The sequence below is a fragment of the Xenopus tropicalis genome, chromosome 10 (assembly GCF_000004195.4).
Source record: "Xenopus tropicalis strain Nigerian chromosome 10, UCB_Xtro_10.0, whole genome shotgun sequence".
NCBI classification, from domain to species: Eukaryota; Metazoa; Chordata; class Amphibia; order Anura; family Pipidae; genus Xenopus; species Xenopus tropicalis.
This window is the reverse complement of record NC_030686.2, coordinates 9,088,841-9,116,494: the sequence shown is the minus strand read 5'-3', so window position 1 is coordinate 9,116,494 and position 27,654 is coordinate 9,088,841. Positions and strand designations below refer to the sequence as shown.

At 43.1% G+C, this 27,654-nt stretch overlaps 1 protein-coding gene across 2 annotated transcripts in view; it reads left to right on the top strand.

Annotated features, from left to right (window-relative positions):
• thra (thyroid hormone receptor alpha) overlaps window positions 1-27,654 on the top strand; it is a 127,617-nt gene that overhangs the window by 74,157 nt on the left and 25,806 nt on the right. For both annotated transcript variants that reach the window (XM_012952539.2, NM_001045796.1), the window contains 1 exon segment: window positions 10,103-10,332. In XM_012952539.2, the coding sequence (XP_012807993.1) occupies window positions 10,280-10,332 (53 nt within the window). In that variant the 5' untranslated portion in view covers window positions 10,103-10,279.

Below are 27,654 nucleotides of genomic sequence, written 5' to 3'. Positions count from 1 at the left end.
AGATAGCCATTAAAATTCCAAGCATGAGAGCTGCAGAACAAAAAATGTAAATCATTCAGAAATCATAAAAAATTAAAGCCAGTTGCCTCAGAATTCCCCTAGGGTCATTTTTAGCTGAACGGACCCTTTCAAATCCCTCTTTCTAATTGGTGCTTAGTGATGTCATCGGTCCGTCTTAAATCGGTGCTTAGTGATGAGACAGGAGAGTGATGGAATAACAGGTGTGAGATTTACTGCAGGTCTTGTAACCCCGAGCAACCAATCAGTGCGTCGCATTTATTGACTCGCAGTTTAAAGGAAAACTGATACTACCCAAACATACTGTATTCGAAGTTTTTTTTTTACAAGGGAAAGATATCTGGTTTTTTAGTTATATTTTGGATAGAATTTTAGCATTTTCTTACACATTTCAGATGGCTGAACAGCCTGCGGATGCCATTAGCCCTTATAGCCAGGGCATTTTGTTTGCCTGTGTGAGCAGTTCTATTTTCCTAGCTATATATATATATGTAAATACTGTAAGCGTGTTTATGTATTTCCGTGCGTCTGTATGTATGTATGTATGTGAGAGCGCTACAGACATGTCTCTCGTGCTAATGCAGCAAACACAAAGCAGCTGTTGATTCCAAAAGGTCTCCATAATGAACCACGTGGAAGTCGGAGCCGGAAGGTAAGGCTCCAGCATTAACCCTTTGGCCCCCGCTAGGCAGCAGCTCTGAGAGTAACCCTTGCCATGCCAGTTCTGCGGCTGCCCCATAAAGTATAGCCCAAGAGACTAGAAAATGAGCAAGTGCAGAGCGGCAGGGGAGTGGGCCGAAGATATAACCATATAGCTTGCGTTTCATTCCTTGCACTCTATAAGTCTCTTCTCTGCTCTGTCTCATTCCTGGCTTTACTTTTCCTGTTATTAAATAATAGTGCTTGTTATTACCTTTCTTGCTCTCTCCCTTCTTGTTTGTTCATTATTCCATTCTATTTCTGCTATCTCATTATTGTTATACCTGTCTCTTTTTCTCACCAGCGCTCTCTTTCCAATCTCTAGCGTCTGCGCTCACCCTCCTCCCTCCACTATTCCTGTGTTTCCCTCTGGTTTTCTCCTCTCTGTCACCTCCTCTCTCATGCCCGGCCTCTTCCCTCTCTCTCTCTTTCCTTCCCTCTCTTTCCTTCTCTCTATCTCTCTCTCTCTTTCTTTCCCTCTCTCCTTCCCATCGCTCTATTTGCCACACATTATTCCGCACCGCCCGTTTCCCCACAAGCCCCGGGTTATATTATAGACAGACAGGCGTTACAGTAAACAGGATGATTGCTGTGTCTGTGGATCTCCATCTGTCTTCTGCACTCCCTCGTTCCCATATGCCTGTCTCTCTCTTTTATCACCTTATCCTTCTCCTTTGCTATCAGGGTTTCTCATTTCGAGTTTCCCAAACTTCCTCGCTTCCTTCCTCATTACTTTTCCAGCGCAGGGATGGTCGCCATGCTGCCCTGCAGATGATTAGGAACTGCTAGAATTCCATTAGTTCAGCAACATCTGGAGGGCCAAAGGGGCAAGATGCTGGTCTTGTCTTCGTTCCATATGTGTCTGCCCTCATTCCCTTCTGTCGCCTTTTTCATACCCTCTTTTACTTACCCCTATGCCAGTCACATTCACACTTTCTACTGTCTCTTCTACCCCTTGGCCACACTCTTATACACAAGCCTTCCCTAACACTGTCTCCCAATTCTCTCCTTCTTTCCCTGTCTTTCCCAACTTTTCCACCTCCTGGTGTATTAGCAGTAGGTACACAGTCCAAGCTAATGTCTGTGTAAACACAGTGTGTGCAGCTGCCAACAGCTCGGCTTATGCACTGCCAGAGACAGAGCGCCAACTCCCCCCAGCGTTAAACATGATTAGCGCCAGTGCCAGCTTTCTCCCTTCGCCTCCACCTGCATTCTCCAAACACAGTAGCACAATCCGGTCCCCCTGCTCCCTTGCAACCCCCGGCTGCACAGAACAGGGCGGCAGAGGATCCAGGTTTTACTGCACACACCAGCAGCTTGATATCTATACCCTGTACAAAATGGCATGCATCAGTGTCTTTCCTTACTCATGCCAGCTGCTTGATAGAGAGGGAACCTCAACTTATGATCTCACAAATATGCACTTCAATTCTGAATTAGAGATTATAGACTAAAAAACAAAATGTTTTCCCCTAGTTTACTTATATTTGCCTTTACAGCTTGCCTCAGTTTGCCTCCTCAACACAACTCATCCTTACCCAGTACAGAATGGCCAGTGGTGCTAGAATCCTGAAACTCCTACAGAATGATATCTATACCCTTTACAGAATGGGCAGCAGTTCCAAAATCCTGTTACTCCTAGAGAATGATATCCATACCCAGTACAGAATGGGCAGCAGTTGCAAAAGCCTGTTATTACTACAGAATGATATCCATACCCAGTACAGAATGGGCAGTGGTCCCAAAATCCTGTTATTCCTACAGAATGATATCCATACCCAGTACAGAATGGGCAGTGGTCCCAAAATCCTGTTATTCCTACAGAATGATATCTATACCCTTTACAGAATGGGCAGTAGTGCCAGAATCCTGTTATTCCTACAGAATGATATCCTTACCCAGTACAGAATGGGCAACAGTTCCAAAATCCTGTTATTCCTACAAAATGATATCCATACCAAGTACAGAATCGTCAGTGGTGCCAGAATGCTTTTACTGCTACAGAATTATATCCATGCCCAATACAGAATTGGCAACAGTTCCTAAATCCAATAATTCCTACAGAATATCAATACCCAGTACAGAATTGGCAGTGGTGCCAAAACCCTGTTACTCCTATAGAATGATATCCATACCCAGTACAGAATCGTCAGTGGTGCCAGAATGCATTTACTGCTACAGAATTATATCCATGCCCAATACAAAATTGGCAGCAGTTCCTAAATCCTATTATTCCTACAGGATGTTATCCATCCCCAGTACGGATGGGCAGTGGTGCCCAAATCCTGTTATTCCTACAGAATGATATCCATGTCCAGTTTAGAATGGGCAGCACAGTATCTGTACACAGTAAAGAACAAGTTAATACAGAACAGTTAAAAAGCCAGTCATTGCTACAGAATGATAACCATACCCAATACAGAATGGGCAGCAATAAGCATATCATGTTATTTCTGCAAAATGATATCCATATCCAGTACAGAATGGGCAGTGGTGCCAGAATCCTGTTATTCCTGCAGAATTAAATCCATACCCAGTACATAATGGGTAGCAATGCCAAATTCCAGCAATCCTACATGTTATCATGCAGAATTATATTCCTACCCAGCAGTGCCCAAATCATATTCCTACTAAACGATATCCGTATTGGGAACAGAATTGGTAGCAGTGCCAATATCCTGTTACTCCAACAGAATGATATTAGCACTCAGTACAGGATGGACAGTAGTGCCAACATTTTAATTGTCTTAAGTACTGAGTAGGCAGCAACATCCCCTGCCTTCTGCCCCTGCCAGCTGTATGTAGCATTGAACTGGCAGCAAGCAGTACTTGTAGCCTGGCATTCCTACCCAGTGGGGATTAAGTCACATGTATCAGCCCAACATGAACACTCTTCCTTACACGGCACCAGTACCCAGTTTATCCCCTAACACCACCCTACTGTATTATACCTGTATCCTATGCAGACCGGCAGCCCTTGCTCTACACACCTTGAAACAATGACCATCTCCTCTTACATGCTCTGGGGCATATTTACAAAAGGGTGGAAACTGATCTCACCATAGTTCACCATAGCTTTCTTTAACTTGTTTTGGATTTTAGGGGTGTATTTCTAAAATGGCAAATCCGCACTTTCAGCTCCAATATGCCTTTAAAACTCTTGGTCAAGTGAAAAGGAAGCTATGGCATTTTTCCACTGGTGCCATCCTTTGCTTTCCACAACATGGAACCCAGTGCAGAATTGGCAGCAAACAGCTCCAGCTTTCCTTCTCAGGCTTCCGCTGCGTGTTATACACTCAGTAAATACGGGTGATAGATAAATACGGATAAACTGCTCCCGCCACGCATATTGCCATAATCTCAGGGAAGCACGCGCCGGCTTGTTTGGCACAGGTAATCTTCCCATGCAAACCCTGCAGGAGATCAATGTCATGCATATGGAACTGGCATGTTTTTCCTAGGGCTAGGAGCCCACATTTACCTAAATTTTATGTTCTTATTCATGTATGTGCAAAGATGGGAAGACGTAGAGAAAGGCCCCGTGGCGCCGAATCTGCGCTTCCCATGATAATGAGGGATTAGTATGGGAAAGTCGATAGGGAGAGCAGGTGCTCTCTTAAGTCTCTGTGACCCCTTTGTGCCCTATGGGGAGTTATTACTGTTCTGGTACTGACCAGTGCAGGCCTCTCTTATGTGTGTGTATATATATATATATATATACTGTATATGCCATTGTTACTGCTGCTTATGTACTGACTTGCCCTCTCTGCAGACCATATATAAATGGCCATTCCTTCAGTTCATGGCGGTAACTGAAGATGCATAGTGTGGCACAGAGGCCCAAAGTAAAATCGCTTTTAGGGCCCCATTACCCTTGTATCATTCTGGATCCCCAGAACACACTGGGTTGGCTCTGTTAAGTGTGTGTAAGACCCTGCTCTTCTCGGCGGGCCCCTGGTAAGGAGAGCCCCTCCGTTCCTTTTTATGCTGCATATTTCAGAGTCTCTGAATGTCTGTTAGCAATTGTACAGCATTGCAGACCATATTCCTGAAATAAAGGATATTTTACTCAGAGCTTACATCTGTATTATGTTCCTATAGAAATACAGGCTTAGCACATGTCTTTCTGCACATTTATTCTGCCCCGTATGCTGACACCATACACACCCAGCTGTTTCTGTGCGCCTATTGTGCCCCAGTAATGAGCCCAACGCAGGCATGTCTATCAGTGCATCCCAGTCTCCAGCAAAGCTCAGTAATACTTAGCACTGGGCTCAGCTTAGGGGCCTCCTCCCGTTATCTGCTGACTGTTTTCCTTCCAGCCTCAGGGGATTCTCATTGATCCCTTAATGTCCTGCAGCCCAGACAGAGTAGTGAGTTATGGTCCCTAATGCACTTTCATCTACTCTGTCTGAATAGGCGGTCTTCATGGACATTAACTCTTTCTATGGTTTTGTGGTATAGTTTAGATCCTTCTTTGCCTCCCCTTTTCCTCTGAAATGAAGATTAAAGGTGGCTGTACACTGACCAACCCTTTAATACACGCAATCCCTTGGCCCATGGGCCAAAGATATAGATAGCGTTTGATTGGCCATGCGGTGGGATGCCATATGCTATTGCTTCAATCCTTCAGGCTGACAGTTGGTAGGATTGGATCTGACAGCTACGGCACCTCTTGCCTGCATGCACTCACCGACGAGGTAAATAAGATAAGATAAGATTTTCAGTTTGGACAGAATATCTAAGAGAATGGCAGGGTGGTTGGTCTAAAATGACTACTGAGCAGATATATGGGTTGATTGATGGGCATTATGGTTAAAGTCAACCCAACCAGATCTTGGCATATAAGCTTGCTTGTAGTTGGTGAGCTATCAATCATATATTTGAGTAGAAACTAGCATAGAGTTGAGCAGTATAGGCCTTGCCCGCTTGTTCTTGTCCTTTGTTTTGTCTCCGTACAACCTCATGTAATGTTAACCCCCACCACCACCACAAGTTCTCAAGTCTCTTTTGACTGCCCTGCCTGCACGCTCATACATTTGCTCTTATTACACCCATCTATTGATCTCCCTCATATCACTGGCATTCTGATTCATGATTATGCCTGTAGGTTAGACTATAATGCAGTAACCTTGGAGACTCCCAAGGCAATAATAGCAAAGCAAATGGACATAACCCATGCTAGGCAATGCATCTTGATGTGCACCCCAACTACAATAGTCCATCTCTTTATGGCATTGCCCGTATTATTCACATTGTACCCTTCTGCCATAGCTGTAAAATTAAACATGGCCTTGTAATGGGAGGGGAGAGGCTAAATTTGCCATTGTCGCTTTCTTTCCTTCATGTCCCTTTAATCTCACCATGATGTCACTTTTAATGGGAAGAAGCATGTGATGCGTTTGTTCTCTCTTTAGCCATCAATGGGTTTTAGCGTTGTGTGTGTCATTTCTCATGTGATTCCTCTGTTCACTTTCTTTTCCCATACTGTATAAAGCTCAAGCCTCCATTCTCATAGTGCTTACTTGGTCAGCCTATTCACTGTTTATTGTGGCTCAGTGATTGTCCTAGAGCAGAAGCCTCCATTATCCAAATACTCCAGCACAGTGTTGCATTTGTAAATCTGTTGTTGGCAGTTAAAGGAAAACTATAACCCCAGAAAGAATACTCGTAGATAGTTTATATTATATTAAGTGGCCTATTAAAGTATATAACCAAACTGGAATATATATGAGTAAATATTTAGTTTTTACATCTTTTCCCTTGAGCCGCCATTTTGTGCTGGGCTGAGTGCTCCCTCAGAGATCAGCTGACAGGAAGTAGTGTGGGAGTAAAAGGCATTTATTTGCCTTTATGCAGAATTAAGTCTGAGGCAACTGGACCTTTCCACTCAATTCAACTGAAGAAGCCACTCGAATGAGTGGTGAAAAACTTTCAAGGAAACTCCAAAAAGTCCAGTTGCTTTAGACTTAATCCTGCTTAATCCTCTGCATAACAATACAGGAAAATAATCCAGTCATCATAAAACCAGTTCCCTTTAGATCAGTGGTTTTCAGACTTATTCCAGAAACTCTTGGACGCCCAGCTTTTCACCAGGTCCCATCTTGCTCTATGGCTTTATAGATAAAGGAAAACATTGATGTATTAGTCATTCAATCAGTTGATATATAGGCTTTAAAATGCGTGATTACCCAAAATCTGATTTATGGGCTCCCAGGAGTTTCTCAGGGCAGTCGTCCCCAACCAGAGGCTCTGGGGCAACATGTTGCCCACAAATACCTTGGATGTTGCTCCCAGTGGCCTCAAAGCAGGTGCTTATTTTTGAATTCCTGGCTTGGAGGCAAGTTTTGGTTACATGAAAACCAGTTGTACTGCCAAGCAGAGCTTCCAGTCCATATAGAGGCTACCAAATAGCCAATCATAACGCTTATTTGTTACCCCAGGTACATTTTTCATGCTTGTTTTGCTCCCCATCTCTTTTTACATTTGAATGTGGATCACAGGTAAAAAGGTTGAGAGATCACAGGCCTAGGACATAAAGACTCTTCATCCTCCTCTATCATGGAGCAGAGATTCCATGTGGAAGAAATAATAGGAAGAGTTGTATAGAGAAGCAAGTACTTGGAACACATTTGCATCTTCGGCGCGACAAAACCAGCAGGCAGTAGCATTTGTGGGTCCCCCTTTGCTCCTCTCATCTATAACTCTGTGAATACCCACTCTCACAAGTGGCATTCCTGCCCCCTCCGAGTATCTTTTTCAAAGGAGCCAGATTGTTCATTCCCTCCAATGGGTCTGCCAGACGGGAGGCGATTGGCTTCCCCTGCCAGCCTGTACGTCCCTCCTGTATAAATTTCACACAGGCTTGATTAAAACTCGGTTACACAATCCAAGGAATCTGTTGTTCTTTGGAGAGACGGTGGGGGGCAGTTGTTACATAAGTATAGGGTACCTACCACTCTATATTACAGCGTGGGGCCCCTCTATAAAATGATTTAGTGCTCTAGAGAGGCAATGAAAAGGATAATATGTATTATTTAAACTACCCCCCTCCATCACCTTCATGACTATTGTGTACATATCGGTGTGCCCTTGGTATGCAAGTAGAATAGGAATGGGGTTGTGTCTGAGTCTATATCCCATTATCTTGTGGTAAGGGAATTCGATCACCATCTGTCAATAGCATAGTCTTTTATCCTGCGGCGTGCATTGGCAAACTACTGGAGCTCAGCTGTGTGCTGTTTCACTGTCTAAATGTTTAATGCTTTGCTCCCTGTTTGCCTGTCGTTGGCACAGGCCATGAAAGGCGCCATGCCAAGGGGACAGGAGGGTTCAGAAGGATAAATCCCTCTGGTGGTGTCCAGGATGCCTGGTTGCCATGCAACGGGACTAGGCCGTAGCAGCTGGGTGTCATGGGGGAAAAAGGCCGGAGTTCTGTGCCCAGGATCCAAACAGCCTAGATAAAAGGGTGAGGTGAAGGGAAGCTGTGGGGCTGACACAGTCTTATTTAGGGATTTCTATGGGGGGATGTAAATCACAGCGCCGACCCATGCTCTCCTACTGGCTCTTTAAAATGCATCCTGTTAACTGGAAACAGATCCAAGACAAAGTGGAAGATTGTGTGTGTATATGGGATATATCATAAAGTTATATAGAGTTGTATTGATAAAGCTGATATAGGAACACATAATAATACCCTTTGATCTGGGTACTTTATTCTGAGGTGAATAGGGAAGCACCAATGTGTAATGGCTCGGTACTGCTACAATTAGCCGGTCACTTATGTAGATAGCCACTTTATGGATTAGTGTGTGGCCTGCTGAGATTACATTCTTATATCAAATGCATCGACCTGTTTGATACAAAGATGTTGCTGCTGGGCTCTAATGACTGTGCCAGCAATTACAAAGACTTTTTTAGGAGAGGGGGGCCTCAGGCTGGCATATAGCTTGGGTCCCCTCCCGCCAGTTAACTTGCAGAGGGGAGGGCAGCACATATTTCTCTAGTTACAGCAGCGTCTCTATGTTAAAAGCAGACACTGTGGTTACCCCAGACACAGACCCCCATGAGCTCACACCTTGGGTGGGGGGCTGGGGTGAGGGGGAAGGGAGGGAAGAGAGGGTAGATGTGGGGTGAACGGCCTATCAAGACTGTGCGGAAAGCTCAGAGAAGTGTTCCGGCAGCCATTTCTACAAGAAATGGATTAAAATATATTGGAAGCACCAAGTATAAATGGGGGAGTTATAGGGAGGGTTATATGGAGCAATAGGGGGAATTATAGGGAGGGTTATATGGAGCAGTAGGGGGGAATTATAGGGAGGGTTATATGGAGCAGTAGGGGGAATTATAGGGAGGGTTATATGGAGCAATAGGGGGAGTTATAGGGAGGGTTATATGGAGCAATAGGGGCAATTATAGGGAGGGTTATATGGAGCAGTAGGGGGAATTATAGGGAGGGTTATATGGAGCAGTAGAGGGAATTATAGGGACGGTTATATGGAGCAATAGGGGGAGTTATAGGAAGGGTTTTATGGAGCAATAAGAGGAGTTATGGGTTATATGGAGCAGTAGTTGGAGTTATAGGGAGGGTTATATGGAGCAATAGGGGGAATTATAGGGAGGGTTATATGGAGCAATAGGGGGAATTATAGGGAGGGTTATATGGAGCAATAGGGGGAATTATAGGGGGGGTTATATGGAGCAGTAGTTTGAGTTATAGGGAGAGTTATATAGAGCAGCAGACAGATTTATAAGGGAGGGTTATATGGATCAATAGAAGGCATTATGAGGGGGTTGTATGGAGGGGTTCTATGGAACAATACGAAGAGTTAATTGAAAGTTTTATGGAGTACTAGAGAGGGTTATAGACAGGGTTATATGGAGCAATAAGAAGAGTAATACAGAAGAAGCAATAAAGTACAGTGTGAAGACCCAGGCCACAACACAGTCCCTCATCCCGACTGGCCTCTGGTTATGCCAATGGTACTGTGGAATTATAACGGCTGGTTTTGGGGTTCAGTGGTGCACTGGGGAGAGTTAAAAAGAGAAATGTACTTGAGGGGCTACTGAGAATTTTAGCATATTAGAAGAAGTAATTAGAGTGATTAAGGAGCAGTTTAACAGTTAGGATTTATATGGAGCACTAAGAAGAGTTCCAGGAGAGAATCCGGGTAAGGAAGTGTAGGAAGAGTTATTTTGAAAAATGGGAGCATTATATGAATAAAGAAATACAAAAGCATATTGCTATATTCCATATTGTGTAAGAGCCCATGATTAGCCTTTGTTGCCCATTGGCACACCCTAAACAGCCGCACCTCAGTTAAATATGTATACTTACTGTATCATGAATTGCATGATCATAGGCATCTGTTACTTTGTCTTTCAGAGCCCTCCGTTTCAAAGAGGCCTCAACACCTCTCTCTGCATACTAAAGTGGGAATGGTCAACCTGTGAGAGGCGTCAGCCCGCCTCCATGTGAACGCCACGCCCCATGAGCCTCGGGCAGCTGGGGGCGGAGCCCACCTTGGTCTCTTCGGATTGGTTCTGGATGGAATTACGTTGAATGGACCAGAATCTCAGCGGGCTGGACTGCTTGTCAGAGCCAGATGAAAAAAGGTAATAATGGTCTCCTTCCACCCAAAATGGTTAAAGGGAATGTTATATGGAGTTATTGGAAAGTGATTGGAAAAATAGTTTTGGTTAGTTATAGGGAGGGGTTTTATGAAACATTAGGTTGTATTATAGTAGATTAGATAGTAGATAGCGCTCTCTATATATGTGTGTACAGTATATGTATATACTGTACACACATATATAGAGAGCACTATGTGGCAAAATAGATATATAAGGAGGTATACACAGTCAGCAGTATAGTTATAAGGTAAAATATAGGGAGGGTTATAGGGGGCAGTAGGGGGACTTATAGGCAGGGTTATATGGAGCAATAGGGGGAGTTATAGGGAGGGTTATATGGAGCAAAAGGGGGAGTTATAGGGAGGGTTATATGGAGCAATAGGAGGAGCTATAGGAAGGGTGATATGGGACAATAGGAGGAGTTATGGGAAGAGTTAAATGGAGCAATAGGAGGCGTTATAGGGAGGGTGATATGGAGCAATAGGAGGAGTTTTAGAGAGGGTTATATGGGGTAGTAGGAGGAGTTATAGGGAGGGTGATATGGGGCAATAGGAGGAGCTTTAGAGAGGGTTATATAGGGTAGTAGGAGGAGTTATAGGGAGGGTAACATGGGGCAATAGGAGAAGTTTTATAGAGGGTTATGTGGGGTAGTAGGAGGAGTTATAGGGAGGGTTATATGAAGAAACAGCAGGAGTTAGCGCAAGGATTATGCTAAGCAATAGGATGGTTTATATTGGATTAGTTACATGGAGAGAAATATGCAGCAATAAGTGATTGAATGTGTTGTAATGTGCTATAAGAACTAGTTTGAGACATTATATATATTTAGCAGTTGGTGGAGACTTCGTGTGGGAATGGACCCTATATAGAGAAATGGCTTATTGTTTTGCTATTTATGTAGCAAATTATTATTCTATGAAGGAGCTTTATCTGCCCTTTATGTAAAGCTGCTTATGTGGGGCGATACTCAGATCAGTGTATTATTAATTGTGGGTAGCCCTGCAATTTGAATTAGAAGTTATTGGGGGAAAATGTGTATATTAAGAAGAGTTCTAAAGAACAGCAGAGAGGTGATGTAGTGTGGCAGTACCAGTGCCATAGCAAATCAGCATTTGTAGATTTTGGCTCCAGCTGCTCAGAGGTAAGGGATAGGGTATTAGACTTGCATTATAGAGTATCAGCCTAAATGGCAAGTGTAGAAATATCCTTAGATCCTGTTTCTCGGGCCAGTGATCTACCCACGTCACTGCACAGGGCCGCAGAGCAACTGCAGGAACATAGTTGACTATTTGCTTTTCCATGCAGTTCTATGGCCCCGAAGAGTTAACTCTTATCAGTGGCGTTGTTGGACTCTGCCCAGACATAACACACCTGGATGTGAACTTTAACCGTTAAACTGCTGGTGACCGTGCCCGTAGCCTCAGTTACCTACTGTCTGCTGAACCCCCGCCACCCACTGGTTCCAATAAACATACATTTAACTGTATGAGTGACGTGTCTTGGGCAGTAACTGGTTAATAGCAGTTTGTTTTATGTTAGAAAATAAATTCAATGAGTCCTTTATCTTCAGGGTTGGACTGGGGTGTGCGGGCCCCCAGGGGCCCCCGCCACCTGCACACACACCCCGCCTCTCCCCCTGAGCATAGGGAGCTTAGCAGGGACGTACATTTTTTTAATATAAATTTTAGAAAAATTGTGAAGAAAATGAAACAGAAAAAGTCTATTTGTTTCAGCTCATACTATTTGCTTTGAAATCCTTTCTGGACCACAAATATTGGCAGTGGTTCCTGATAACACTGAGCCACGCAGGGCATTCACCTTTTTATCCCCGAGCCACTGCCCTGTAGCTCGGCCGTGTGCTCTGCATTTTCTCATTGGGGTTGTTTACATTGAAATTCATTTTTTGTATGATGTAGAGAGTTCTATTCTGAGCCAACTTGCAATTGGTCTTCATTTTTTATTATTGGTGGTTTTTAAATTAATTCGCTTTTTCTTCAGCAGCTTTCCAGTTTGGAATTTTAGCAGCTATGTGGATGCTAGGATCCGATTATCCTAGCAACCGGCAATAGCTTGAATGAGAGACTGAAGTCATCCTGCTTTAAACCACATGGGGAATCTGTGGAACTGCTAGAAAATGAGGCTCCAAAATCTTAATTCAAACAGTGTTAAAGAGATGGAGCAAAGTTGCCCATACACAGAGTAACATTATTGGCTAGTTTTACCCTTATTTCTGCATATTTCAGTCTCTCGGGATGCAGTTTTTGTAGAAATGCTTCCAAAACGTAGCACTAAACTGCTTGGTGAATTTGTGGCAGCACCCAAACATGGGTCCATAATTACATTTCTAACATTTCAAAGGCTTAGAAAAAGGTGGCCATACGCAGTGACATGTTTGGGCACTCTGGCTGATAGTTTATTGAGCTGTTGTGCAGTGTTTGCACTTTGACGTGAGGGCCATTCAGTGAGCCCAGCACTATGTGTGCCGTTGGCAATAGAGACAGGTTCTAGCCTTACTCCTAATTCTGTCTCCTAAGGGTTTTTTCGTTGAATGTCACACATGCTGCAGTCTCTTACGGTGGTGTTAGTGGGATACTAAGCTATCTCTCTCCATATTAGTTGGATGCTAAGCTCTCTCCCTGTGTTAGTGGGATGCTGAGCTCTCTCTCTGTAAGTGGGATGCTGAGCTCACTCTCTCCCTATTAGTGGAATGCTGGGCTCTCTCTCTCTCCCTATCAGTGGGATGCTGAGCTCTCTCTCTCTGCCTATTAGTGGGATTCTGAGCTCACTCTCTCCCTATTAGTGGGATGCTGGGCTCTCTCTCTCCCAGTTAGTGGGATGCTGAGCTCTCTCTCTCTCCCTCTTAGTAGGATGATGAGCTATCTGTCTCATTAGTGGGATGTTGAGCTCTCTCTCTTCCTATTAGTGGGATACTGAGCTCTCTCACCCTGTTAGTGGGATGCTGAGCTCTCTCTCTCTGCCTAATAGTGGGATGCTGAGCTCTCTCCCTATTAATGGGATGCTGAGCTATCTCTTTCCCTGTTAGTGGGATGCTGAGCTCTCTCTCCTTATTGGTGCAATGCTGAGCTTTCTCTCTTCCGATTAGTGGGATGCTGAGCTCTCTATCTCTCTCCCTATTAGTGGGATGCTGAGCTCTCTTTCTCCCTATCAGTTACTGAACTTTCTAATGCGTCCATTTTTAGTTTGGAAGTTTTTTCTTTTTGAAGTATAGATTTATTTTCTGGGAGTTGTAGTCCACTAGCAGCTGGGCACCCCAAGGATCAGGAAAGACTATGTCCCTCAGAACACTCGCCTTGGATCCCTTACATCCCGTTCCCTCATCCTCCCTCAGGATACCAGTACACACATGGCGATGACGTCCTATGCCAGGAATAGACAAGGAGCTGCTTCCAATTAGATCTACTGCAGAACATTATATACATTAAAATGTAACCCCTCTGCTGCTGCCTGAACTCCTACATCATGGCTCTTGAGGGGCCTTTTACACTGGCTCAGTTGTAGGTATATAGTACAGGGCCCTCCGTGGCCCCTATCACCGCCGTACCACAAACCAGAATCACGAATGCTGCAACGGTCTGCAGAATGGGGCCACGGCAGGGTTTGTTATGTCACTGCTGACTGTTCTGTGACCTCAGGGTGGGACGTCCTCAATAAGAAGCCCCTAAATATCTATGCTATGATACCTGCTGCCCTGCATAATGTTTTAATCCAGACCTTCTGCTGGAACACATCTCTCTGGGCATACAAAGTAACATTCTCTCCCACAAGAAAGGTTGGTGGATTGCGAGGCGGTTAGTAAGTTCATTTCTTCCAGTTTCCACTCTTTTCTCCCGTGTCTCTTGTGAAGACTAAGCACGGATGGCTGTGTATAATGATATTTCTATGGATCCCCCACATCCCCAGGGCTCCCTTAGGACATGGAGCACAAATGGTTTCTGTTAAATGTTTGACTTGTTCTTTTTGCATTATATTAACCCACTTCGTGGCCAGAACTGAGGAAGAGGAATGAAGCAAGAAATATATAGGAAGCTGGGTGGAACTGGGCACCAGTGACCTTGAAGGGTGACACTCACTTTTGCCATAAAAAGGGTAACTGGAAGCCATTTTTAGAGAGTTACACTAGGTACCAGCAGAGGGGTTATGTGGCACAATAGGATACAGGCTTATATAAACTTGAAAGGCTGGAGGCCCGATTGATATACATTTGCGGTATTCCAGCTGCAGCACTCCCAGCATTCCCCGAATAGCCTTCAGGTTTCTGTATTCCTGAGCTGTAGAATTTCTATACACTAAATTATGTCTGTTGTACTTTTATCTACACTTGCCCCAGAGATGCCGGAGACCCTGAGCTAATTCTCTACCCACCAAACTCTGTAACCAGCCCTGAGTGGAAGGTCTGCGCATTTCATAAATGTAAAATAAAGGCTTATAGGAAGGGTTGGATGGAACAATGGTAGATGGGGTGCATCTAGGAAAGCAAAAGGGACAGATTGAAGGCAAATTAGGTTGACTAAGTTACATTCTATTAATTTTTTAGCTAACTTTTTTCTTTTTTTTTAGATTTCCTATAACTAAAACAATGTTTAGAGCTAAGATGCGCCTGTCCAAATGTTGACTCTTGAGTCTGAAAGGAGGTTAGAACACCTTGCTGGGGCTGACTATTCCCAAAATACTGGTGTACCCCACTGTGTATAATTAACAGTTTACGGAAGGCCATTGCCAGACTATTCAGTCTTACTGGGCACAAGTAATGGCTTACATTTAGGTCAAACTTCCCTCTCAGAACCCTACTCCCCCTGATACAACTCACATATACCACTATAGTTTGTCCCCAGAAATATGATAAAATGTGGAGGAACTGGATAGGGGCTACCAACTAACTCAGTCTCTTCCCCCAAATCCAAGAACACCCCCTCATTAAAGTCACTGGACTAAAGGTGGCCTTACACGTTAAGATCCGCTCGCTTGGTGAGGTTGCCAAGTGAGCGGATCTTCTCCCGATATCCCCACCTACGGGTGGGCGGTTTCGGGTGAATTTAGGCTAATTCGGTCGTTTGGCCCTGGGGCCAACGATCGAATTAGAATGCCGGAATAGGCGCAGTCCGTTCGGGGACTGGATTAACGAGCCAATGCGGTCCCTGATCCAAAAATTTTTTTAACCTGCCTGATCGATATCTGCCCGATTTCAGGCCAGATATCGGTCGGGCAGGCCAGTCGTTTGTGCCCCTACACGGGCCGATAAGCTGCCGAATCAGTCTAAGGGACCAATATCGGCATCTACAATCGGCCCGTGTATGGGCACCTTATGATAGGGCAGCTGTAAATCCTAATTGGTACACATCTTGTATGAACACAATCAAAGCCACCAAGATGTAGAACCACATGAGGTTTATTGGAAAAAGACCATTTTAACTGATCTGTAAATCAGAAGAGCTGAATAAAATATACAGAATAAGTTCAGATAATTAACCATTCTCCTACCAGGCAGAAACTGCCTCTGGCTTCAGCTTACCTGCACCGTGCCCGTTGCTTACCCAGTGCCATGCCTCCATGTTACAGACTGGGAGTGTGACGCTGGGAGGGATACACTTGTTTGCGGCTGGCAGTGCCCTGTAATCTGTATTAACTCTAAACTTGGCAGTGAGTTTGTTTGTGCGAGGGGAAATCCCGTGCTCACGTATAAACAGGGATCCTGTGCCAGTGATGATCCTCATCCTGTTCAGCAGGCACTGGCAGAGCCACGAGTGGGAGGGACGAGAGCAGCGTGCCGCGAGCATGGGTATCGGCACCTGTGGCTTCACAGAACACATTGAGCACGAATTAAATTGAATGGAAATGTCCCGTGGCTCAGGAGCCTTTCTGGTTGAACACACATAAATAAAAAATGTATTACTTGCCTCCTTTAGACATTTTTCTATTGTCACTGTTACACTTTTCTATGACTGTTCCTATTACCACATACAGTATTTCCCTATAACCCATCATTGTGTATCTGTTCCCTCTATTGCTCCATATAACCCACCCCCATTTACCTGCTGTTTATTCCTATAACCCACCCTATACAAAAAGTACTTCTAATGTATATAACCCTTCCTATAATTCCTTATTTTTCTCCATATACCCCACCCTAAATCTTTTCATATTAATTCATATAATCCTGCCTATAACTCCACCTATTGCTCCCTATAATCTTATAATCTTTATAACTCTTCATATTACTCCATATACCCCATCCTGTAACCCATATACAGCTCCCTAAAACTTCTCCTTACAACCTTCGCTATAACTCCTTGTATTGTCCTATTTAACCATCCCTATGATCCTCCTATTGCTCCATATAACCCTCCCTGTAACTCCTTCTGTTGCTCCATATAACTCTCAATATACCTCTCCCTATTGCTCCATATAACCCTCCCTGTAACCACGCTATTGTTCCATATAACTGTCCCTATAGCTCATCTTATTGCCCCATATAACCCTCCCTATTGCTCCATATAACTCCCCTGTACCCCCTATTGCTCCATATAACCCTCCCTGTAACTCTCCCTATTGCTCCATATAACTCCCCTGTAACCCCCCTATTGCTCCATATAAACCTCCCCGTAACTCCCCCCTAATGCTCCATATAACCCTCCATATAACTCCTCTTATTGCTCCATATAACCCTCCCTATAATACCTCCTATTTTCAGATTATAACCCTTCCAATAGCTCCTCCTATGGCTCTATATACCCCCCCCCCGCTCCCCCCAATAGTGCTAGAGTCACCATGGGCGAATATTTTAACCCCAACCTAGAAGAGAGTGCTTATATGCAGGGTTGTCCAACTTGCAGCCTGCTAGCACACCTCCTCTGGCATCTTTAGTTTGATTAATATTCAGGCCTGGACTGGGATTTATTATAGGCCCTGGTATTTCAGGCCCAAATAGCCCCCCACAGCCCAATAAATAGTGACTGCCTATGGCACCTTACAGCAGCCCCTCTGGCATTTGCCAGAACACACAAATTGCCAGTCCGGGCCTGCTACTATTTATCCATGCAGTTCCTTTTTTCCCCTTATATATCTCATATATCTGCCACCTTCTGACGTTCAACATATGATTGTTGTGAGATTCAGATCAAGCACTATCATTCCTCATCTGTGTCTGTCTGTATCACAGCTGGCAGCTTGTGGGCTTGGGAAAGTTGGCAGATACAAAGTACTTGATATAAAGGAGGAGGAACAGCAGCTATGGCATCTCTTAATGTACTGCTGTCATTATCATTTTTGATGTGCGCAGTGAGGCTTGCTTTCATCATTCATGCAAAAATTCTGCTTTTCCATGGCAGGTGTTGTGGGGCAAAGCGTGAATTTGAGTACAAGTGGGGGGGCTCAGCAGGCCGTGTTGTTCTACAGGCAGTTATTTGTGCAGGGATCTCGGCTGAAGGCAGTCAGACCCAGAGCAGCCCTTCCCCAGCAGCCATATGCGCTGCTTATCCGAGACCTATCAGTATATAAATAATGCACATACTGTACCAGGCAACGCATTTACAGTAATCACATTATGACCTTAGCTCGGGGTTAATGTGTGTCTTGTGTGCCGCCTGTGTGTTTGTGACTAAATGACCCGTGTGCCTGGCTGTGAATGGTGTGCTTGTGACGGCGTGCGTGTGTGTTCTCCCTCTCCCTCGCACAATGTTATTATTATCTGTACAGCATATGTTTTTTTAAAGAGTTACCGTGTAAACAAAATGTACAAGCTGACAAAATGGCTCCTACTGATCAGAAAGAGTCAGTGTGGTGTCTCCAGCTCTGATTGGACTGCAGCTACCAGCATTTGTGGAGGAATATGGGAGTTGTAGTTGTAGACAAAGTTTGCCTGTCCCTGGCTGATGCTACTATCTGCAGGGGCATAACTAAAGGGGAAGCTGACCCTGTGACTGCTGAGGCGGGCTCAGTGGGGTATTAATTGAATACAGTACAGGTATGGGATCCCATATCCGGAAACCTGTTATCCGAATTACGAAAAGGTCATCATAAGCAAATAATTCTAATTTTTAAAAATGATTTCCTTTTGCTTTGTAATAATAAAACAGTACCATGTACTTGATCCCAAGTAAGGTATAATTACCCCTTATTGGGGGCAGAACAGCCCTATTGGGTTTATTTCATGTTTAAATGATTCCCTTTTCTCTGTAATAATAAAACAGTACCTGTACTTGATCCCAACTAAGATATAATTACCCCTTATTGGGGGCAGAACAGCCCTGTTGGGTTTATTTAATGGTTAAATGATTCCCTTTTCTCTGTAATAATAAAACAGTACCTGTACTTGATCCCAACTAAGATATAATTACCCCTTATTGGGGCAGAACAGCCCTATTGGGTTTATTTAATGGTTAAATGATTCCCTTTTCTCTGTAATAATAAAACAGTACCTGTACTTGATCCCAACTAAGATATAATTACCCCTTATTGGGGCAGAACAGCCCTATTGGGTTTGTTTAATGGTTAAATGATTCCCTTTTCTCTGTAATAATAAAACAGTACCTGTACTTGATCCCAACTAAGATATCATTACCCCTTATTGGAAGCAAAACAATCCTATTGGGTTTATTCCGTATTTAAATGATTTTTAGCAGACTTAAATTATGGAGATCCAAATTACAGAAAGATCCCTTATCCGGAAAACCCCAGGTCCCGAGCATTCTGGATAACAGGTCCCATACATGTATAAGTTTATGGCAAATATCTTATTCCCAAAGTTCGGGCCCTTAACTGTTTTTGCAATGGGGCCCAGTAACTTCCAGTTACACAATTAGAAGTTCTAAGCTTTTTCCGAGCATGCCTGCAATGCTTGTTCCTACCACCTCTACTGGTAGGATCATGTATACACCACACATTCTTTGAATAACTTGAATTTATGTTCTGTAGGAAAGAAAGTAAGGGTTAGTCCTCCCGCTTCAATGTCATTGACACCTTTTTTCCCCTTCAGCCAGCTCCTGACCACCAGTGGCCAGTAAAGGCTTCCTCCACCCATCTGCTCTGGCCTCCAAGAACTGCCAATCTGATTGCAAGAGAGGTAGAGGGAAAGGGAGAGTTAAGGTGATTGTTTGGCCTCTCAGGTCAGGCAGGAGACGGATGTTTATCCCCAGGCTCCATGTCCCGTGACTGCCTCTTCTCTGTTTCGTGCATGTCCCCTCCCTGTCATCGGGAGGGAGTTGGTGGTGTATGTGTGGGGGGGTAGATATTTCAGGTGTCGGGATGCAGGCTTTGGCTTTGAGCCATGAACTGGGAAGACCTTAAGTGCTGGCAAATTGCCCAGGCCCCTGTCTGGTACAGCATGTACTTTACCAGTGGGGGGGTGGTGGGGGGGAACCTAAGGAGAGAGGGGGACGGAGGGGGGAAATTCTGCAGATATTCATCTTCACTGAGGTGTCTCCATTCTTGAGTTAACCTCTACGGTGCTAAAGAAATGTGAACATCTGCTGGGCACATGGGGTTAATGTGTTGGACTTGTTAGTGCAAGCCATCCCTCAGAGCACACCCTGACATAATAAATCTATAGCATGCAAGCTATAGAAAGCAATGTGTGCAACCGTCCTGCCTTTAGTGCGAGTAATTGTTGTGAATCGTGGCACTCCCTGCCCCGGTGACACAGTTACACACAGACAGGAGGCTCTTGTGATCGTCCCACACTGCTTTTATCTTTATGAGGAGCAGTGAAAGAGTTCGCCTGACCCCATGCAACCTTTGGATATGTGTAGTGTGAGTGTGCGAATGTATGTACAGTTTATCCTCACACAACACAAGGCCATTCCATTGGGCCGCTCCCTGTTGTACAGTATGCTAGATATAACAACTTCCGCATAGCGAAGCCTACCTGCAGGCCTCAGCACTTCTCTTCCCCTCAGCGTTTCCTCACTAGAACTCACTACTCAATTTGCTCTAATTCACTACAAGTCTTTTACCTCAGTATATGTCCATGTATAACTGGGACAGTCACTGTTAATCATTACTGGTCTTTACCAGAGGCCTTATCACCTCATGATAGGTCACTATACCCTCCTTGTCATTCACTGCAAGTCTTTTACCTCAGTATAAGTCCATTTGTGTCTGGGACAGTCACTGTTACTGATTACAACTCTTTAATAGAGGCCTTATCACCTTATGATAGGTCACTATAGCCTCCTTGTCATTCACTGCAATTCTTTTACCTCAGTATAAGTCCATTTGTGTCTGGGACAGTCACTGTTACTTATTACAGGTCTTTAATAGAGGCCTTATCACCTTATGATAGGTCACTATACCTTCCTTGTCATTCACTGCAAGTCTTTTACCTCAGTATAAGTCCATTCCTGCCTGGGACAGTCGCTGTTAATCATTACAGGTCTTTACCAGAGGCCTTATCACCTCATGATAGGTCACTATACCCTCCTTGTCATTCACTGCAAGTCTTTTACCTCAGTATAAGTCCATTTGTGTCTGGGACAGTCACTGTTACTTATTACAGGTCTTTAATAGAGGCCTTATCACCTTATGATAGGTCACTATACCTTCTTTGTCAGTCACCTCAAGTCTTTTACCTCAGTATAGGCTTATTCATGTCTGGGACAGTCGCTGTTACTGATTACAGGTCTTTAATAGAGGCCTTATCCCCTTAAGATAGGTCACTATACCCTCCTTGTCATTCACTGCAAGTCTTTTACATCAGTATAAGTCCATTTGTGTCTGGGACAGTCACTGTTACTTATTACAGGTCTTTAATAGAGGCCTTATCACCTTATGATAGGTCACTATACCCTCCTTGTCATTCACTGCAAGTCTTTTACATCAGTATAAGTCCATTTGTGTCTGGGACAGTCACTGTTACTTATTACAGGTCTTTAATAGAGGCCTTATCACCTTATGATAGGTCACTATACCTTCTTTGTCAGTCACCTCAAGTCTTTTACCTCAGTATAGGCTTATTCATGTCTGGGACAGTCGCTGTTACTGATTACAGGTCTTTAATAGAGGCCTTATCCCCTTAAGATAGGTCACTATACCCTCCTTGTCATTCACTGCAAGTCTTTTACATCAGTATAAGTCCATTTGTGTCTGGGACAGTCACTGTTACTTATTACAGGTATTTAATAGAGGCCTTATCACCTTATGATAGGTCACTATAGCCTCCTTGTCATTCACTGCAAGTCTTTTACATCAGTATAAGTCCATTTGTGTCTGGGACAGTCACTGTTACTTATTACAGGTATTTAATAGAGGCCTTATCACCTCATGATAGGTCACTATACCCTCCTTGTCATTCACTGCAGTTCTTTTACATCAGTATAAGTCCATTTATGTCTGGGACAGTCACTGTTACTTATTACAGGTCTGTAATAGAGGCCTTATCACCTTATGATTGGTCACTATACCCTCCTTGTCATTCACTGCAATTCTTTTACCTCAGTATAGACTTATTCATGTCTGGGACAGTCGCTGTTACTGATTACAGGTATTTAATAGAGGCCTTATCACCTTATGATAGGTCACTATACCTTCTATGTCAGTCACCTCAAGTCTTTTACCTCAGTATAGACTTATTCATGACTGGGACAGTCGCTGTTACTGATTACAGGTCTTTAATAGAGGCCTTATCACCTTAAGATAGGTCACTATACCCTCCTTGTCATTCACTGCAAGTCTTTTACATCAGTATAAGTCCATTTGTGTCTGGGACAGTCACTGTTACTTATTACAGGTATTTAATAGAGGCCTTATCACCTTATGGTAGGTCACTATACCCTCCTTGTCATTCACTGCAAGTCTTTTACATCAGTATAAGTCCATTTGTGTCTGGGACAGTCACTGTTACTTATTACAGGTATTTAATAGAGGCCTTATCACCTCATGATAGGTCACTATACCCTCCTTGTCATTCACTGCAGTTCTTTTACATCAGTATAAGTCCATTTATGTCTGGGACAGTCACTGTTACTTATTACAGGTCTGTAATAGAGGCCTTATCACCTTATGATTGGTCACTATACCCTCCTTGTCATTCACTGCAATTCTTTTACCTCAGTATAGACTTATTCATGTCTGGGACAGTCGCTGTTACTGATTACAGGTATTTAATAGAGGCCTTATCACCTTATGATAGGTCACTATACCTTCTATGTCAGTCACCTCAAGTCTTTTACCTCAGTATAGACTTATTCATGTCTGGGACAGTCACTGTAACTGATTACAGGTCTTTAATAGAGGCCTTATCGCCTCATGATAGGTCACTATACCCTCCTTGTTATTCACTGCAAGTCTTTTACCTCAGTATAAGTCTATTCCTGCCTGGGACAGTCGCTGTTACTTATTACAGGTTTTTAATAGAGGCCTTATCACCTTATGATTGGCCACTATACCCTCCTTTTCATTCACTGCAAGTCTTTTACCTCAGTATATGCTTATTCATGTCTGGGACAGTCGCTGTTACTGATTACAGTTCTTTACTGAAGGCCTTGTCACCTCATGATAGGTCACTATACCCTCCCTGTCATTCACTGCAAGTCTTTTACCTCAGTATAAGTCCATTTATGTCTGGGACAGTCACTGTTACTGTTACACTAATCCTCAAGTGCCACATATATTTTAGCTCAGTCAGTTCTAATAAAAATAACTCATGACTAAATTCTAAAGTAATTTTTATTCCTCAGTTCATCACAAGTTATTTTCATTGGGCATTGCATCCTAAAATGTAATGTTTTGTCAGATATTAGCACACCTGACTAAATAAGTGAAACCGCACTAATATTCTGGGTTATTAACTCTTGTTTTTATCCTCTATTTGAAATAGAAGAAACAAGTTCAACTGCTTTATATGTGGCTTCACAGGGTGCCATATAGAAGAGCCCAGGCAGGTCCTGGCTACTAACCACCTGTATTAGTAATGAAACACACCCTATTGATAATAAAATCAGCGCCTAACTATGCACTGCAGATATCATTTGGCCTGTGTTTCGAGCGGGTAATAGATCAAAGGAGCGATATGCAGATGGAGTGATTTACTAGGTAGATAAACTAGATTTACTAGGCAGATACTGGGTAGATAGATTCACCCTATCTACCCAGTGGCCACCCACTCTTGAAATCACCTTCTGGTATTTCTTTCTGACATTTGTTTGTCTAATTTTACTAAACATAATATGGAGACCCTATTATACAGTGGCTTTAGTGTGCTTGGTGTCCACCCTGTTGCATAACGGTTATTGAGTTACTGTGTCAGAGAGTGTATTTCTTCTTTGTGTGTTCCATTTTTAGCTCATTGGATTGTTACTGCCCCGTACAACTAAATGGTTGGAGGCACCCCAAGGCCCTTTGCCTTTGTAAGCACAGACGGGCCTCAGATATTGCCTTGCTTATAAGACTGGCTGCTCTGTTCCTTTCCATGTATATCTCTATATTTTCCTTGCTAGTGAATGTTTTTTTTGTAAGGCCTGCGCATCTATTTATCGCCATGGTTATGAATGCATTTTGCAATTATTATACATATGTGTGTGGGTTCCTCATCCTGAAGAGATATTTTTAGTTACTAGTGAGCTCCATTTTAAGTAGGAAAAGTCACTTTTTTTTTTTTTACTTGTCAGATGGATTTTTCTTCTTGTCACTGAGTAATACTCTTGTGGAAATTTCCAGCCTTATGTATACATATATATATATAAAATATATATAATATATGATTATGGGTGTGTGCCAAGTTTCGATAAACACTGCCAAAACCCCTTTTACATTGCTGGAGTGCCTCTAATTTGCCCATAGTAGCATTAGGCATACATACTATTAGCGTGCATCACTTATTACTAATCTCAGCATGCATTAAATGTTTCTCACAGTTGAGATTTTATGCATATTAAAGGCCAACAAAGGCCTCAAAAAGGATTAGAGAAGAGACATACTTTGTAAATAGGGCTGCTGATCCATCTGCAAAGTACAGTGGCAGTAAAAAGCAATTCCATTAAGTTGTCTTCCAAGGAAACCCATTATCCAGAAAGTCCCGAATTACAGAAAGGCTATCTCCCATAGACTCCATTGTAATCAAATAATTTACATTTTTAAAAATGGTTTTCTTTTTCTCTGTAATAATAAAACTGTACCTTGTACTTGATCCCAACTAAGATATAATTACCCCTTATTGGGGGCAGAACAGCCCTATTGGGTTTATTTAATGGTTAAATGATTCCCTTTTCTCTGTAATAATAAAACAGTACCTGTACTTGATCCCAACTAAGATATAATTACCCCTTATTGGGGGCAGAACAGCCCTATTGGGTTTATTTAATGGTTAAATTATTCCCTTTTCTCTGTAATAATAAAACAGTACCTGTACTTGATCCCAACTGAGATATAATTACCCCTTATTGGGGGCAGAACGGCCCTATTGGGTTTATTTCATGGTTAAATGATTCCCTTTTCTCTGTAATAATAAAACAGTACCTGTACTTGATCCCAACTAAGATATAATTACCCCTTATTGGGGGCAGAACAGTCCTATTGGGTTTATTTAATGGTTAAATGATTCCCTTTTCTCTGTAATAATAAAACAGTACCTGTACTTGATCCCAACTAAGATATAATTACCCCTTATTGGGGGCAGAACAGCCCTATTGGGTTTATTTCATGGTTAAATGATTCCCTTTTCTCTGTAATAATAAAACAGTACCTGTACTTGATCCCAAGATATAATTAACCCTTTTTGGAGGCAAAACAATCCTATTGGGTTTAATTACTGTTTATATAATTTTATTAGTAGACTTAAGGTAGGAGATCCGAATTACAGAAGGACCCCTTATCCGGAAAACCCCAGGTCCCAAGCATTCTGGATAATGGTTCCCATACCTGTACCTCTAACTGTACATTATCATAATATTAGAATCAGTCGAGTACATTTATACAGGTTCTGGGGTCTAACAAAGGGGTCCTAGACCCCCCTGCAAATTTTTTTTACGGGCAGGCAACCCCCCCCCTCCATCGTCCTCTCCTGCAGGCCCCCTAGGGCTGCGCCCGTTGTTCTTATACCACTGTTCAGGTGGGTACATTTTAATGTGACTTCTAATATATTATAATAATATTTTATTTAACAACAGGGAATACCTTGTACACTCTTTTTTATAATACTCAAATTTCATGTTTCATCTGACACAAATGACATCACTAAACACTCTTTATAACTGATTACATCAAGAGCAGCACTTCTTTTCTTAGAAGTCATGATTTATCTATTCATGTATATCATATGCATCCAACATTTTGGGCCACCTTTATTAAGGGGACCTTTGATAAATATACTATGGAGTCCACTCTTTTTGGGTTTGACTGAACCCCCAAATCTTTCATAAAAAAAGATTTGGCTGATTACTTAACTGAATATGAATCTTAAATAGCTTACAAATGTTTGCACTTCTGTGTTGATGTGACCAAAAGTCATGTGATTTTTAGGATTTGGGTTCAGATTCGGTTTGGCCAGGCACTTGTATTAGACCGAATCCCAATACTGCCAGAAGAGGCTGAATTTTGGCTGAATCTTGAGCCAAATATTGCTTTTGGCGCATCCCTAAATATATACATATTATGCACTGTTATTGCATGTAAAGGAATACATGTTTGTGGATAAGACATATGCTGTGTCAGGCATGCTGAGTAATCATTACCATGTCACTTATTTCACTGGTGCTCAGAATCTGTTGCTAAGCTGAAACCGGTTGCTAGGGCAACAGATGCTGATTGCGATAGCAAGGTCCACGCATGGGGTAGTGCGTCTGCCCTTGACCAGCTATGCCGCGAGAATCCCCAAATACCTGTGCAGAGAAGAGTGGTAATTATTCTCTTAACTCTGCCCAATTAACTACTCGTTCCTCCCTGGGCACGGCCCAGCTAGCTACATAGAAAAAAAAACAACTGCTTGGTATGCAGTGACTAATACTGAAGCGTTATGGTGAATGCTTTCTGCAAAGGTGAAGTAGTATGGCAGCCCTCACTCATTTGCATTCATGCAAGATGCAGTTAGAATACTGGAACATATGAACATATGAGAAGGAGTGTCATGGTTCATACGTGCCGGCTGTGGCTCTACACTCCCTCCTGGTGGCACTGCGGGGCTTGCACTTCATTCGGCTGTATTAGTCTATGGAAGCATTTTTAGAAAAGAAAAAAAAAACGTCCCTCCCTAGAAGCATGGATTCTGGCAATGCGATGGGCCAGGTCATGGCAAACTTGAGATCATCAGCGCGTGTTTATACAGCAACCGCCTTTACAATGATATGTTCTGGAAGTGCAACAACTGTTCCAACATTGCAAACTGATGTGGGACTGCTGGAACGTGTCTTTATTTTCAGAATCTGGAATTCTGAAGCTTATTTACCAGTGCACTCGGCCCCCAGGGGGTTAAGCCTGGCATTGTCACTATGAGCACAGCTACCCCACCTCTCCATCACCAGCCTCCCTCCAGTCAAGGCCACAGGCCTCCCAAATGCCATATATGCTCTATGGCAATAATGTGTGTAGCACCACTTACTTGCATACAGGCAAGTTAATTGGCTCGATTGTGTGTATGAATATGATAGGGACCTTGGACTGCAAGCTTCACTGGGGCAGATACACAAGGGAATGATGGGTATTCTCTGCAAAGTGCTGCGGAAGAGGTCGGTGCCACATAAAAGAACATCATCTTTGTGTTGTAGCTACTTCTTGACATTCAATTTACTTTTTCTTTTTTATATTTTCAGCCTGTTGTATACTTTGTTTTAACCCTTTGCCATCCAGCATTTTCTCTTTGTTATACATTCTTTATCTGTTTTACAAACGCACACCCCATCCCTTCCTTTTACCTCCCATTCACATTCTCAAGGGTGTTGCTAGGTTCCCAGGATGTGGCGGGCAGGCACAAGCCCACAAGCACAGCTGCTCAGCCAATAAGGGACCAGCCTGGGTTGCACTATGCTGCGCCGTGCTCAGACGAAGAATGGGGCATTGCCAACTTCTGTGCATCTCAATGTAGTTCTCTTAATATCTCAATTTAATCATTGATTCAAGCAGCTACATTGTCTTATCACCACTCACTGAGATCATGTTGCATCTTGTTGTCCACAAGACCAGAGGAATTTCCCTTAGAATCTATTAAGAAATCTGTCATGGCTCTGTCATACAGGAGATACACGGACTTAAGTTATACTAAGGGTAACATGAACTTTCCTTGGTGGGTTTCCAAATACTTCTAAAGTGGCTTCTTTCCATCTTTACCATTTAAAATGGATCTAAATAGTTCATTTCATAGTT